The following is a 15,796-nucleotide window of genomic DNA, read 5'->3' on the forward strand; positions in this document are numbered from 1 at the left end:
GATAGTTCGGGAAGTCCAGTACCCCAACCCCTCGGGAATCTCGCTGTAGAAGTATGTACCGGGAGATGATCCAGACGCATTCTTATTGAACTTTGAGAGGGCCGCCCTCGCGTGTGGCTGGCCCCCGGAGAAATGGCCCTTCTTCCTCGCCCCCCTCCTGACGGGCGAGGCTCAGGCCGCATACCAGGTGGCCAACGCCTCTGGCAACACTCCGTACACCATCATTAAGACGGTCATCTTGGACCATTTAGGGATGGACTCGGAATCCTACCGAGTACGATTCCGCAAGGAAAGAGGGGCTAGCGGTGAGAATCCAAAACCCCTTTTTTTTCGCTTAAAGGCTGCAGCAGACAAATGGCTCACTCCTGCTAGTAGCACCAAAGAAGACATTATGGACAAAATATATTTAGAGCAGTTCTTAGATGCTCTTCCTTATGCTACACAACGATGGTTGCGGCAACATTCTCACCTCACCACCGCCCAAGCAGTCGATATGGCGGTGACCTTCTCCCGAGCACAACCCAGACTCTACGCAGGCGACAACGAGAAAGGAACTAAACCCGTTCTCCGGCCAGATCGGAAACCCCGAACCCCCTTAGAACTGGCATCCCTCGTCCCCTTCCCAAACTGGACTCGACGTCCGTTAGGGGACCACAATGTTTTGAATGTGAGGCCTGGGGACACATCGCCCGATTGTGCCCCCAGAAAAAGAGAACCGAAGAACCCATGGAGGTGGGCTACCTGCCTAAACCCGTGCTATACTCAGCCGAACTAGGCGGAGCCTACCATGTAAGAGTAACCGTGAATGGGAAAGTCGCCAAAGCACTCCTAGACTCTGGCTGTAAGCAGTCGGTGATACGGGGGGTCTTTGTACGAGCTGCACAGATAATTCCCCATAAATGGGTACACATTAAATGTGTTCATGGGGACGTGAGACCCTACCCTCTAGCACAAGTCCCCCTAGAAATAGAGGTGGGAAAAGCCCATGAGGTCCGGGTGGGGGTCATGGAAACATTACCAGAAGAGATTATAATAGGCACAGATAATCCCCATTTTCACGTTCTCTTTACGGCCTCACTGAAGGGACCCCCTGTCCACTTCCCCAGTGCCATCCCTACCCTTCTCTCCCCAGATCCCTGGGTCACTGACAGAAGCTTTAGGTTCACGCAGACTAGTGATCCCTCTTTGTTTTATGCGTGGGAACGAGCGCATGCGGAGCAAGACAGCCCCTCCCCAAGCTATCCCCGTTTCATGATACAAGAGGGCCTCCTTTACAGACAGGGTAAGGAGGACGATCCCTTGCAGTTATTGGTCCCCACCTCATTTCGGGAACAGATACTGTTTTACGCCCATACCCACTTATTGGGCGGTCACATGGGGAGTGAGAAAACCACCCACAACATCCTGAGGTATTTCTATTGGCCAGGGGTATACCAAGAGATAAAAAACCACTGTCTCTCCTGTGAAGTCTGCCAACGGAAGAACACACATCGCCCCCCGGCCGTACCTCTACAACCCCTCCCCATCATCGGTACACCCTTTGAACGAGTCGGGATGGACCTCATCGGGCCCCTCCCAAAAAGTCGGAAAGGTAACCTTTACGCTCTTGTCGTTGTGGACTATGCCACCCGCTTCCCAGAAGCCTTCCCCCTCAAAACCCCGACCTCAAGGGCGATAGCGGAGAAGGTTGTGGAATTGTTCACGAGAGTCGGATTCCCGAAGGAGGTATTAACGGACCAAGGGACTCCCTTCATGTCCCGCTTAATGCGAGAGGTATGTAAGATACTGAATGTACAACAAATAAAAACCTTGGTGTATCACCCACAAACCGATGGGCTTGTTGAACGATACAACGGGAACCTAAAGGTCACCCTCAAGAAGATGCTATCAATAAGTGGGCAAGACTGGGATCAACTTCTCCCACTGGCTTTATATGTGATATGCGGACAAAGACAAAGTAGCCTCGGGTGTTCTGCATTCGAGCTCCTTTACGGGCGACAACCGCGTTCCCTCTTGGAGATGACGAAAGAAGCCTGGGAAGGCGAAAAAAATAACGAGAGAACCATATTAGACTACAGCCTGTCCCTCAAAAACACCCTGGGTAAATTGAGAGATCTCGCATACACCAATCTTGAGAAGAATCAAACCAAACAAAAAGGATACTACGACAAAGGAAAAAAATGGAGGAGGCTGGAGATCGGTGACTGGGCCTTGGTATTGCTGCCCTCGCCGACGAAACGGTTTCGGTCGGAATGGATTGGGCCCTATAAAGTCCTGGACACCATAGGGAAAACTAGTTACCTGCTACAGATGTCCCCTAGGAAGCAACAAACGTATCATATCAACATGTTAAAAAAATGGCTTGGGGCCCCCCCCAAGGAAGTCGCTTTGGCTATACCGACTGGAACCTCCACCGCCTCCACCCTAGAACAACTGGTCATCAACGACGACTTGAAGACGCATGAGACCGAGATGCTACGAGGAGTACTAACCCCGTTCGTCCCTATCTTCTCGGACCGGCCTGGACGGACATCTCTCGCTGAACATCGGATAGAGACACAGCCAGGTACCTTGGTGAAGGTACGCCCTTACCGAATACCCGCTGCCAAACGACAGGCCGTTCAAGACGAGGTTGAAGAAATGCTGCGACTGGGGGTTATCCGTCCGTCCCGGAGTGAATGGTCGTCACCCATAGTCATGGTGCCCAAACCGGACGACAGCACGCGCTTTTGCATGGACTTCCGCTCGCTCAACGCTGTGTCCACGTTAGACGCGTACCCAATACCCAGAGTAGATGAACTCATTGAGAAACTCGGGGAAGCCAAGTATATAAGCACGTTGGACCTGACCAAAGGGTATTGGCAGGTCCCCTTACGCGAAGAAGACAGGAAGAAGACCGCCTTCGCCACCCCAGATGGGCTATATGAGTTCAACGTCTTGCCATTTGGGTTACACGGAGCCCCAGCGATATTCCAGCGTCTTATGAATAAAGTCCTGCATCTCCATCGTTCCTACAGTGCGGCGTATCTAGACGACATCATCATATTCAGCCCCTCCTGGGAGACCCACTTGCTACACCTACAGGCCCTTTGTGAAACTCTCCAGACCGCCGGCCTGCACATCAACTCAAAAAAATCCCGCATAGGCTTCCACAAAGTGAAATACCTTGGGTATGTTCTGGGTCACGGCCTCATTGAGCCCCAAATAGAAAAAGTCCGAGCCAGAAGATACCCAACCATAGAGAAGGAGTGCCTTGCCGTGAAATGGGCTATAGACAAGCTCAGGTATTATCTGGAGGGCCACACTTTCACGTTATACACTGATCACGCACCACTACAATGGATGAGTAGAAACGCTTCATTAAACCCCCGGGTAATGAGATGGTTCCTGTCCCTCCAGCCCTTCTCGTTTACCATCAAACACCGAAAGGGGACCGAAAACGCTAGTGCGGATTTCCTCTCCCGGTTTCCTCTCCCCGATCGGGAGATTCCAGGGGAGGTCATATGTGACAATGTCAGGGGGAACCCCAGACCCCGCCGTAGTAGGTCACCCCTGTCTTCTCTTTCCCCACAGCCTCACGGGGACCTCTCCCACACGCAATGGTGGAACAACGAGGGAGAGACAGATAGAAGCGACTGTTTCTTTAATTGGTCTCCTTGCGACCCGCTACAATGACTTAGATGCTCTAGTTTCAACACACCCTGTACTGGCATTACAGAGGCAGTATGGTGCCACCTGGGGGCACTGAACAGCTATTGCCGGGAAAAAGATTATGGGACCATTCCTGCAACTGGAGAATGTTCATAAACTGAGGAATCTGCAGGAAGAAGTATCCATCATAATTACATTTATGGTAACTCGGTTTATAGTTATTATTTTGTGGGCACACTGCAACCAAGTGATGGAACATGTAACTGCTTCTATGGCTTGAATTTAGAGTCTGTGGGCCAGAACTGAATATGCAAGCATGCATCATAGGTGGCATGCCTCCCTCGTGGGCCTTTACCCTTTTGTAAAAGGAGACATTTTTGGTATGTTTGGGGCAGATTGCGGAGGGTCTGCCTGGATGGCGTTGATATTGGGTCATTGTAATGAAGACACCATATTGGTAACTTTAACCAACTGTTAGGTCCTGGCTAGCTTCCATTGATTTGGGGGTACATTGCACCTTAAGAGAGTTTTAAAAAAAAGGCCCTCTAAAACAAACGAGGAAACACTCTATTACCAGTTTGCCTAAAGCCTTTTACGGGGAGTAAACATCGCCAGCACAGAGTAGGCAGAATAGAATGAATGGTCACACAGCTGCTTTTTAAATGTATCAGACAAGGACATGCCGGAAAAATACCACTTATGCCCCTCTAGCCCTGGTGGGGTGTCTCACGACAAAAGAAGGACGTTGAACTTAATGCAAAGCCTAACAGTGAATGATACATGATGCTATCCAATCAGTGATGCAAGCCATAAGACGCCTCGCTGGCATCATAACCTATAAAGGTCACAAATAGTTGGCCCTCGGAAGGTACGTCCCTGGCATGCCGCGTAGAATACAGGCATGAGCGATGCCGTGGCACACAGCTCTCACTTGACAGCAGTAGAAACAGTTCCATGCCACCCATAAGATGAGAACAGGAAAGTGCCAAGATACACATGTAACAAAGGCACATGCAGAGTACAGCACAGAAGACTACAGGAAAGCACGTTGAAAGATAAGCTTCTAAGGAACTAGAACAAGTTCCACAGATGGCCTGCTCCCCATAAAGAATAGTCCTACACATTCACCCCTGATGGAATCTTCATTACAGAGGTGCAGAGAGCAGCACACCCACCAAAGTATGCCCACAGGTGTATGCAGACCGACAATGCAGGTACACCAAGGTCAACAGCTCGAGGATCAGTCACATGCCCTTCTAAGAGCTGCAGGGTAATAAAAAGGAAGAGGTGGTGCATGATGTAGGATTAGCAGTTTTGCTGAAGGGGGCCAACTACGGGTGTATTCATCAAACATAGGAGGAGTATTAGTTATACTTCCCAGAATAAGGATAACACGCTGAACTGGTATGTGTTTTTACCTATTACAGGGGAAATAATGAGGCCAAATCTACATCATTTTCCCGCCTGTACAAAGCAGGTGGCATGTGAACATAATGGCTTTGCTTTGGCATGTTGTGTGGGTTGCATAAGAGGGTGTAGCAAGTGGGAGGAGAACTCGGGAAGCACTTGCAGCTCTCCCTATTGTGCATGAGCAGGTTGGCGGGGACGAAAGACACAGCAGCTGCCCACAGTCCTTACACCACTGCACACAGAGCTCAGTCTGGTGTCATTGGGCCCACAATTACGGGGTCTGGAGTTTGTAAGCGCAGAACGCAGAGACCAGGATACACCAGGCAAGCTGGAAAGTCTCAGAACAGCATTTTCCCAAGGGAACCTCTGGCTACAGCTCGTGAGAAGTATGGGGTACCGACGGAGAGTGCGGTGCCTCACGTCCTGAGCTGGTGCCAGGTGAGGTGGGGTGTTCACCTGTAAACTCACGGGTGACACCAACACAGTTGTGAAATTTTCGCAATTGAGACGATTGTTTTCCATAGGTTGTACTTATTCCAACCAGACGTTTGTCACCTACTTTACAGTAATTTTCACTTTTTTGCACTAGCACTTACTATCTTGGTCCTGAGGAAGGCCGCGATCAGAACTTGATCATTATGGCTGAAACATGTAGATCTGTTTGTCGGACTAGTGCAGCCATTATTTCTTAAACTGCACATGCACTGTTTTTTAACCTTGATACCAAGAATTAACCAATAAATTCTCCTTTTTTGCTCTTGGTAGCCAACTTTAGATCACCCTTCACATCACCATTCTTTGCACTGCAACCATCACCCAAAATAATTCAATTGCTTCGCACCTAGCAGATTTTAGGAGATCCAATCAAACGCTCTATAAAACATCTCTGAGCTCCTCCCTCACAGTGAGGGAGTTGTAGCCCTTGGTTGCTCTAGGAATTGCAACCAAGAGCCGATCCCAGATGATGAAGCATGCCACCTCGGTGGGTGATGGGATTCCGTCCTCTTTAAAGGACTCCCCCCATGTTTGAGTAGGAGCCGTATGTTTGTACTGTCTGCTCCTTAGAGCTGTTCTAAGCTTGGTAGACCCGGGGATTTTTTGTGTAATACATTTCCCCAAGGCATACCACTGTGGTCAATCGTTATGAGCGCCTAAGTTGAGACAAACAACTGGTCATGAGTTTTTCACAAACCCTAACACTACTTTCAGACAGGAAATCAATGTGCTGTATCTAACCACTATAGATTTAACGAGTGAACTCCAAAATAGAAATGACAGTGATATATAAATATGTTTATTAACAGCTTCATAGAAACAATTTTTACATTAGCATAATAAAATTGTACAATTGAAATGCATACACTAAGACAAATATGGTACATTGAAAGCAATTTAAATATACATTATTTATAATTTGCCTAGACTAGCTATATTCGAACAGCCAACAGGCATTTATTTACAATGCCAACTTAATGAGTGCCAAAGTAACACAGTGGTATTTCACTTAAACAACATCACTATCCAAAATCAATTTTAGCAGCAGATGCTTCATTGCGTCCAGGAAGTGGTAGTACTGAAGAGCTATTACCTGCTTACTCAAGGTAACTAAAAGGGAAACACGTAGCCAAAATAAACCCATGCCATTGATCAGACCTTTTGTTAAAGTGTCAGGAGCACTGGAGAAAAGACACTGAACCAGCTATTTGGCAGAGAGCAGTTAGGTTTCTGTCACAGCAGCAAACTCAAGGTGTGGCACGGCAATAGATGTTTTTGTTTTTAACAAACTCCTCCTTTTTGAGTTAAGTGTGAAATACAATAAACATGAATACAGCGGGTGAACAATACAGGCCTTCCACTGGGCATACTGCTCAGATATTGGAATATTTCTTCTTTGATGTATGTCACAGCATTGCCTGTACCAATTGCTACTTGGACGTCTGTTTTGCTCTCAGAACAGAAAAAAAGAGTAATTTGAGAGATTCTGACTTGTAGCTCACCCAACTACTGATTTAAATGTATCTTTGTCAAGGCAATCATTTGCCCACTAGATTGTACATACAGAATTATTTAGACTCCTAAATGAGGTTGAAAGATTTCCAAACAGTTATCTGTGGAATGTTAGGACAGCCTCGCCAGAAAAGGTCTTCGACCTGATAAAATGCAAGACTGGAGCACAGTTTTAAGCAGGCTTCTCCAAAGAGTAGCTCTTCAGCTACCTGTCAGTAGCTCTCCTGGTGGCATCCCAGCCTTCTAAATTGGACGATTTTGCTTGGCTAAATTAACAAATCTATGAGTAAATTGTGTGCAGTCAGAACTCAAACCAATGTTTGGAGGAAAATACCAGAATTTGCAAAATATATTTAAAGGGTATTTTTGAGTGATACATCATGTGCAGAGACTTATTGCTAATATAATTACTTTTTTGTCATGGGCAGTGCAGCTGTAAATGGCATGTATTACCTACGTAAAGCCATTCCAAATTGACAAAGCCTTTTTTACTGGCAAACGTCCTGATGCACTGAGGTGGCTACAGCTGGGGATACTGGACATGGTGGTTACTAATGTAATTTTGTCTGATGTCACTATTACTATTAGTAGCTCGTGATGATTTTCAATTAACATAAGTAGCTTTTAATAAACAACAGGTTGGAGATCCCTGGACTTTGAAGCATTCTGTCAATCAAGGGTAAAAGCAGCATAAAAGTGCCCTTTGTGTTACAAACTGGTTTCAGTACATGATCCTGAATAAAGTACATATAGGTTCATTGGTAACCTTTACTAAGAATAAATATGTGGTGGGATGTGAGATTAAATCAAAACATGCTCACCTATCAATTTTCAGTTGAAATAGCAACATCTTTAGATGATCCTAAAAAAAATCAATTTATGCTGCACATGGAGTATGGCGGGTATATTTAAATAACATTTTTTTTTTTAAAGTCATTATTCTGCAAAGTTTCCATCTAGGTTACAGATTAAGGAAGGTGTAGAGAACCCTTGTTTTGTGCTTTGCTCTTTTTCAAGATTCAGTCTTTCAGCCAGCATGCTACTGTCCAACAATAAAACAAGCTCCATGATAGAATACATTAGAAATTACAGATCTAGTATTGTACGTTAATTTTGGGTTCACGGAGGTCCCTTTTACAGTCATCAGTAAACGTTCTCGAGGTCATGAAACCTACACTTTTTGCTTTTTTTTGGTAGTCCAAAAAACGTACAACATAGGACTATTTTTGGACAAGCATTGCTACACAAACTAACCTTTTCAATAGTGCCTTAAAATCAGCGATGGTGTTGGGTAAATATTTTCTGACGATGAAATAGCAGTTAATGCTACACCATAGGCAACAAAGAAAACTCCATAAGGTAAAAGAGACCCGGCACCATCAGTAGAATGTTTAGTTAATTTCTTGGGAAATAGTGTAATTTGTAGCTTCTACCAGTCTGCATCGCTGTCCTTTTGTCTGCTAGGATCCAATGGCAGAACCTAACTTGGCTCTGCTGCTCCCACCACAGTACAGCACTTACAATGGACTTTTTACATAATTTTCAGGTCAGTGAAAGGTAACTTTGAATCATTTAAATTACACACAGTTTTGCGACTCATGTGACACTAAGTCCAACACCAGACTGCAACCACATTTTATGAATATATGAAACTATCCTTTCAACATGAAAGGACTAAAAGCTTTGACTCACATTAAACAGAACATTCTAATGCAGCTTTCCCGAAGTTATGCAGCACTGTGTTTATGGAGGATCACATCAGTCATTAATGCACACATAAAAAGTTTCTATCCAAAGTTTCACCAGAATGCTTTGAGAATGATGGATATCGTCTCTTCAAATTAATTCCTTTTTCTTTGATCTTCTGGTTTAGTGAATCTTGACCTCCAAAATATTTTACTACAAGTAAAAAAGTACATTATTTACGAGAAAACAGCGCATCTTAATTTATAACATCCCACAGACCCTGTAAGGTGAATCCATCCTTCAGTTTCTCAACTGCAAGTCCTAGCTCCTCCGAGTAGACAGGTTCACGGTCTTGTTGCTTGTTGACATGAAAAACAAATAAAAAGAGAGGTTTGATGGTTATTTTGTGGGCTGAATTCGGACTCTCCATTATTAGCAAGTTAACATGCTGAGTGCATGGTTCAGAATAGGAACCACGGCCTCCTGGTCGTGCTTCCTGCTCACTGTTCTTGGCAACTGTACGGGGATCCTGCCACTGGCATGTACGCTATTGAGAAATATCTTGTAGATTGAAAGTATTAAGGGCCTAATTACAAGGTCGGTCAGAAAGCCTTTGACCGCTGGTAGGAGGCTTTCTGACCGACATTGTAGGTTCAAAGTCCGACCGCCATATTATGATGACTGCGGTTGGAGTTTGATCTGTACTGGAATCGGACGCTCAAGGAGCCCATTGGCCAGTCGGACAGTCCTCATAATCCCTGAAGGATGCCATTTCCACCGTTGGGATTATGATGTCAGTTTCTGACATTAATTGGCTGTCGGAAACTGACTTCGGGGGCCCCTAGCAGGGTCCCTTTACCCCTGGGCCTCCGCATTTGGTACTGGGGGGCCCCTATGGTGCTCCCTCAACATCCCATCACCGTACGGCAGGCACCATGATGTGCCTGCCACACGGTGCAGGGATGTTCAAAAGCGTCAGTTTTTTCAATGGGGGCTTGTGCTGCGGGCAGTTTTAGCCCGCCGCACAAGCTCTGATTGAAAATGGAAGGTTGGTCAGTTCCCAATCTGCAATGGCGTTGGCCGGAGGGCCAATATAGGAGAACCCTCCTCACACATCCCTCAGGCCCCGATTGTGAGGCAGGTAGAGCAGGATTGCTGTATAGCAGTTCTGCCTGAAAGGACTGCACCAGTGTTCCATGCTCCCTATCTTCTTTTCCATCATGGGACATGTTTTGCATCCCTACTGCACACTTTTGCCTTGCCCTTTAACCATAGAGACATTACTGTCATTATCATCCCTATGGCTAATTCGTTGATACCAAGAGATGGGCACAAAAAATACAGAGTAAGTTCTGTTGCCATGCTCACTGTTGAATTCCTTGTTAATATTAACGTTTCTTCCACCTTTGTGCTATTAATCTGTTGAACAAGTTAATTGATCAACATCTAATCATGATTCCTCTAGAAAGTCAAATGCTGAGGACAATGCATGCAGATGAGCCATATATGCTACCTTTGGCTCCCAGGGCAATTGTCCTCACACTAGGAATCCAGGGCGCGCAACTACTTCATTCATTTTGTTGTCATAGTTGACATCCAACAGATATACGGTCAACTTCAAGGTCATCCAGTTCCTCTTGCCTTCTATATATCTAGTGGTGGCAAATGTTTCAGCACATCTTCCTTCAGCATCCAAAGAAAGGATGTGACTCAAAAAGTAATAAATCTGCTATATTCTGGAATTCACAAACATTCCCAGGTAAAGGCAAAAAAAGCTGTGCCAGATGCAGGTTTTCCTGCAGATTCTGGGAAAGGTCAAGTGACATTACCAGTGGGATCCTTTTGTGGCCTTAACAACACAGAAAATTCTGGGGTGATTAGCTCCGTTCCAACCATAGAAAGCCGAGTTGTGCCAGCCTTTCCCTAGGGAAAATCTCCTATCCCTTTCAGGGTGGAAAAGGGGAAGGAAAGGAGTTTTTGAATGTCCACAAATGTACATCTATGTACTTTCAAGGCAAACAATACCTTGGTACGCCCACTTCCCTCACCCTTGAGTGCGATTTATGTTGGTGACCTCCACAGAGAGAAAATAGGCTTATTCCTGCCAGGAACCCATTTGTGAATTTGTGGCAGGCAAATCCAGAAGTAAACCTACTTTTTTTGCCAAATTTACCTTTGCGACTAGGGAACAATGTTTTAGCATTGCCAGGTTCCTACTGCAAATGAATTTATTGCCTCCTCCAGTCCCTAAATCGGTGTAAAATACCTCCCTTCTGTTGCTTTCCCTTCCTCAAGAACATTGTAGGATAAAAGTCTGACTCTATTCACACTGGATCAAAGCGTACCATAATTCAGGTAGGCCAAGATTGACAAATGGGATTGTATGCTAACGTCTTATCTTCAGTTAGGGAAGGTGTTCCCAAATGTCCTTTTCCCAATGGAAGCAGCTTTCTTCATCCTGAACTTAAAAGCTTACAGTTGCAGAAATGGCTTTTGAAAGACTAAGGGGTCATAATTTTATGCTACAGTAGTAAATTCTAAGCTTAACGAAAAACAACTGTACTTTGTGACTTTAAGCCAGTAGAAGGCTGACTCTACCGTGGGTGTTATTAATATCATCTACAGCCACTTGCAATTCCATCATCAGTGGTACATTACTTATTTTCTTAACTGGCACTGAAGAGTTATAAATGTTTACTAAAACAGTTTCAGTAGAGTCACTGTGAGTTTTTACGAATAGACCTACAGTGATTTAATTCAATCCCAGTGGTGTCTTACTTTTTGGAATGTCTGTGAATCATCTGTTACTCGCTCCTTACAGGCCTCTGAAGTGAGATTTCTGCCTGATGCCAACACAGTATTGGCTTCCCCATTTGAGACACTTCATACTTATGATTTCAAACACATTACTTATAGAACAAGTTACACACCTTTGGTAACACTCTTTTTGGTAGAGACCCTATCTAGCCGCAGAATATTTTCCTTTTGAATATCCCCCAGCAATCACGCTCAGTCTGGATACTTTTGGGCAGTAGGTAGCGCTGTCTAGCTCTGCACAGAGGCTATTCTGTTATGGAAATGACATGCAGGGCCACTTCCGCTTGCTGACATCAGTTGCTTTTGGGGCTAACTGCACCTCCAAACGCAAATTGGCTTTGACCAGTGTGCAGATTCTTAGATTTGGGATCGTATAAATGGATAGAGCCCAATCACATAACAGAAAGGATGGCAGTGTTGGTGAGGAATCTGCAGGTAAGAGTCTCTACCAGAAAGAGCGCTATCGAAGGTAAGCAACATGTTTTTCTGATAGACATTTCTAGCCGCAGATTCATCACATTTTGAATAAATACTAAAGGAGCACCTACTTGGAAGTGGGTCTGTCAGTTGGCTCAAACCAAAGTCCTGTAGGACCAAGCAGACGAAATGCCCCTCTTGAAGAATCTAGCTGTCCAGATAGTAGTGCTTCATGAATGCATGGGGTGATGCCCTGGTAGATGTCCAGTATAGGAACTCTGTGTGCCAACACAATGGTAGCAGCCGTGGCCCTGGTGAAATGAGCTTACAGTCCTATCTGAGGCTACTTTTTGGTATGTTTGCAGCAGATCATGATGCAGAGTACAACCTGGGAGGGAGATGGTCCTTTCCTGCATGGCCTGTTTGCCTCAATGAAACCCACAAAGAGCTGATCATCCACCCGGTGTTCTTTAGTACAACTGATGTAAAAGCTCAGACACCTTTTTTGGGTCAAAGCAATGGAGTCTCTCCTCCTCCACAGGTGAGAGCTGCAGTGAACGGTTTGACCGACATGGCATGACGTCACAACTTTCAGGAAGAAGGGTGCTAATGTTCCTAGAACCAGTTTATCTGGGAAGAAGGTGGGGTATAGAGGGTGGACACAGAGAGTCTACAGCTGAGTCACTTGTTGCGCAGATTTTATGGCAACATGGACCACTGTCTTGAGGGTAATAAGCCACAGAGGGCAGCTATGAAGTGGCTCAATGGGAGTGCATATAATTTGAGGATCAAGCTAAGGTCCCAACGTGGCATAACAAAGGGAGAGGGAGGAAACAAGTGTTGTAGGCCTTCTAAAAAAAAAACGCATCACAACCGGTGACTTAAACAATGAGGGCTGGCCCGGCAACTGTAACAAGGCGAAAAGTGACAAAAGGTACCCTTTAGGTGTGATCAAAGCAAAGACTTGCTGGGCAAGAGACAAAATAAACAGAACATCAGATAACATGGCCTGGAGGGGTCAATCTGGCAAGTGAAGCAACAAACCACAAATTTGTCCCAGAGTCAGGTGTACACTGTTTTTGACGGGGGACACCTGGCTGCCAAGATTACATCAACCACCTCCAGAGGTACGTCAAAAGTGTCCAGCTGTCACTGCTTTATCTCCATGCGTGAAAGTCGAGATTGAACAGGCCTGGGTGCCAAACCCTGCCCGATTGCTGCAATAGGAGGTTCTCTTGGAGGCGCGGCCTGATTGGAGGACAGATGTTTAAGACCAGTAGATCTGGATACCATACTCACCGATTCGGGCCACTAGGATGACTTCGGCCTGGTCGGTCCTGTTCGTCTTCAGAAATTAGGGCAGAAGAGGCATTGGTGGGAAGGCATACAAGAGTCCTGAGCTTCACTTTAGGCGGAAAATGTCTCCTATTGAGAGACGCCTTAGAAACTCAAACACGCAGAAATGTTGTTAATACAAGTTCTGTGCGGTGGTGAATAGATCAGGCCAAGGTTGTCTAGGTTTGTGGAAGAGACCGTGCCTCCTTGCATAGGGCCGAGGACCCAACTCCACCCTGCTTGTTGTAGTACAACCAGCCAGTGGTGGAGCACCTGTACCAGTCTCCCCATGATGAACGGAAGGAAGGCTCTCAAGGCCAAGTGGATTGCCCGCAGTTCCAAGAGGTTGATATGGAGCCAGTCCTATGCGAATGCCACAGATGTCGGATCTACAACTCTCCCTGATGGCCGCCCCAACCCAGAAAGGATGCTTCTCACCCTACTGTGAAGTCTAGGTTGGGTAAGGAGAAGTATGTCATGCCGCCAACCTATATAGCTTGTTTCAGGGGCTAAGGCAGGACCAATACACTTAACCATCTGCACGTATTTTGCTCTCCGGTCCAAGCTTTTCCTAAAAAATATTCCAGTCCAATTTGTTGCTTGTCTGGACAAATCACGTAGAAGGAAAAAGATTTATTTATCTGCTTATCTAACTGTTCTCATTGGAGCAACTTACTAATAGTATTCATTCTTATGGAAATGATGTACATGGGGAAGTTTAAAAACGAAAGTCTCAATTCTTCCATGGCACCACAGAGTCATTCAGCGGAAACTGCAGTAATTCTTCTGTTCTGTTTAAACAGGCTCCTTTAGCCATTGCAAAAACCCTCCTTTCTCTATGGTTTGCCAGCAGAATTAAATACTGCTGTGCCCTTAACGAAAAGATCAAACATTCCCCTGTAAGCAGTGGGGGAACACTTGTCCAGTGCATCCATTCTCCATTCCTTTGCCAGCTGCGTACAGTGTTTAGTAACTATAGAGTTGATTTGTCCCTTTGAGATCATTTGAAGATTATTTGGGGCTTGAGGTAGCACCGAGTTAAGTCTATTACTTTCTTTGAGCCACAGAGTCCAGAAAAAAGAGCTGCTATTCAGCTTGAAATTTTCCTCCCAAACCAAGTCCACCAGGTAGTTTTGACATAATTTTAATGTCTTCAGACCATATTTCATGAGAGCCATCTGCATTTATTTTCCACAGAAGTGGAGGCCACATCTGATTCCAGGATAGCAGTGGGAAATCTTTTCGGGAGACTGAGGATTGATTTGCAAACTTTTCTCTCAATGCAACATACAAGGTTAGTACTCTTGTCCAGACCCCAGAGCTCTACAATGGAGGCAATTTGCCTTCCAATTTTTGGTCAGAAGATCTTATCAAGGTGGTTGGAAAATCGATGACCATGTTTCCTAACCAGTCTTACAATGGAATCTGCCAAAGCCTCTGCTTTTTCGAGGGTAGCTTGAATAAGTGTGGACCAGTTGAGATTTCTATTTATTTCTTCCCCCAGATATTTGAAAGATTCCACTTCTTCTAGAGTTGAGCCACTTATACAGAAAACACATTCTTTCTGTTTGTCTTGAATGACCCGATTTTTGCTTTTCCTGTATTCATTTTTATTAGTTTATTTTACAATATGTTTCCATGTGGCTGCTAGTTGGGTCTGCAGGCCCCTTGATTATTTGATAATCAATTCTGAATTATCTATGTGTAAAAAATATATATATATATACACACACACACATATATATATATATATATATATATATATATATATATATATATATTACCTACTGGCGGTCGCCAGTAGGTAGTTATAGTTAGGACCACGTTTCCATAGGAAATCCGCAACATTCTATTTTGAATAACTTTGGCGCCGGTCGACGAATCCTCGCGACTTTTTCAAAATAGGTGGGGCGCTACGCTCCGCTCCTACCCTGAAAGTCTCGGGGGGATTCGTCAAGCGGGGGCTGAGATAAAAGGGGGGGTCCCAAAACGCGTTTTTCCCATGCATTTTTCCATAGGACCTTTAGACACAGCTACAGCCCGAACGGCTGAACAGAATTACTAGAAATTTGGCAGAGAGGTAGTCCTCAGGTCAAGGAAGTGCCTTTTGTAGGTTTGGTGTAAATCTGTTCAGTAGATTCTGAGAAAATAGCCTTTAAATCAATATATATATCTGAGCCAGCTTACGGTGCGCTTACGGTACACTTACCGTACGCGTACGGTGGCGTGCGCGAGCGCGATTCTGATTGGCTCTTAGATCTTAGTAAACATTCGAATCGGCCGAAACCAGGAAGCGGCGGCCGCCATTTTCTCTCTCGCACTGAGAGTGATGATTAAAATACTAAGACCAAAAACATGTAAAGGGGCTGTTTGGACAGCTCCAAAACACCTAGCCATGTTGAGGGAGTCCCCAAAGATCCCCCAAGGCCAAAAACGGAATTTTTATTTTTTCGCTAATTTCGCCGATTACGCT

The 15,796-nt window shown here is 45.2% G+C and overlaps 1 protein-coding gene across 1 annotated transcript in view; it reads right to left on the reverse strand.

Moving 5' to 3' along the window:
- Positions 1–6,339: 6,339 nt before the first annotated feature.
- The window catches only part of BBS5 (Bardet-Biedl syndrome 5), a 218,686-nt gene continuing 209,229 nt past the window's right edge, over positions 6,340–15,796 (reverse strand). The window contains exon 12 of the mRNA XM_085645358.1: positions 6,340–9,112. Coding sequence (XP_085501484.1) covers positions 9,011–9,112 — 102 coding nt within the window. The 3' untranslated portion in view covers positions 6,340–9,010. The remainder of the gene's footprint in view (positions 9,113–15,796) is intronic.

Source organism: Triturus cristatus, chromosome 3_1, assembly GCF_964204655.1.
Source record: "Triturus cristatus chromosome 3_1, aTriCri1.1, whole genome shotgun sequence".
In the NCBI taxonomy this organism is placed as follows: Eukaryota; Metazoa; Chordata; class Amphibia; order Caudata; family Salamandridae; genus Triturus; species Triturus cristatus.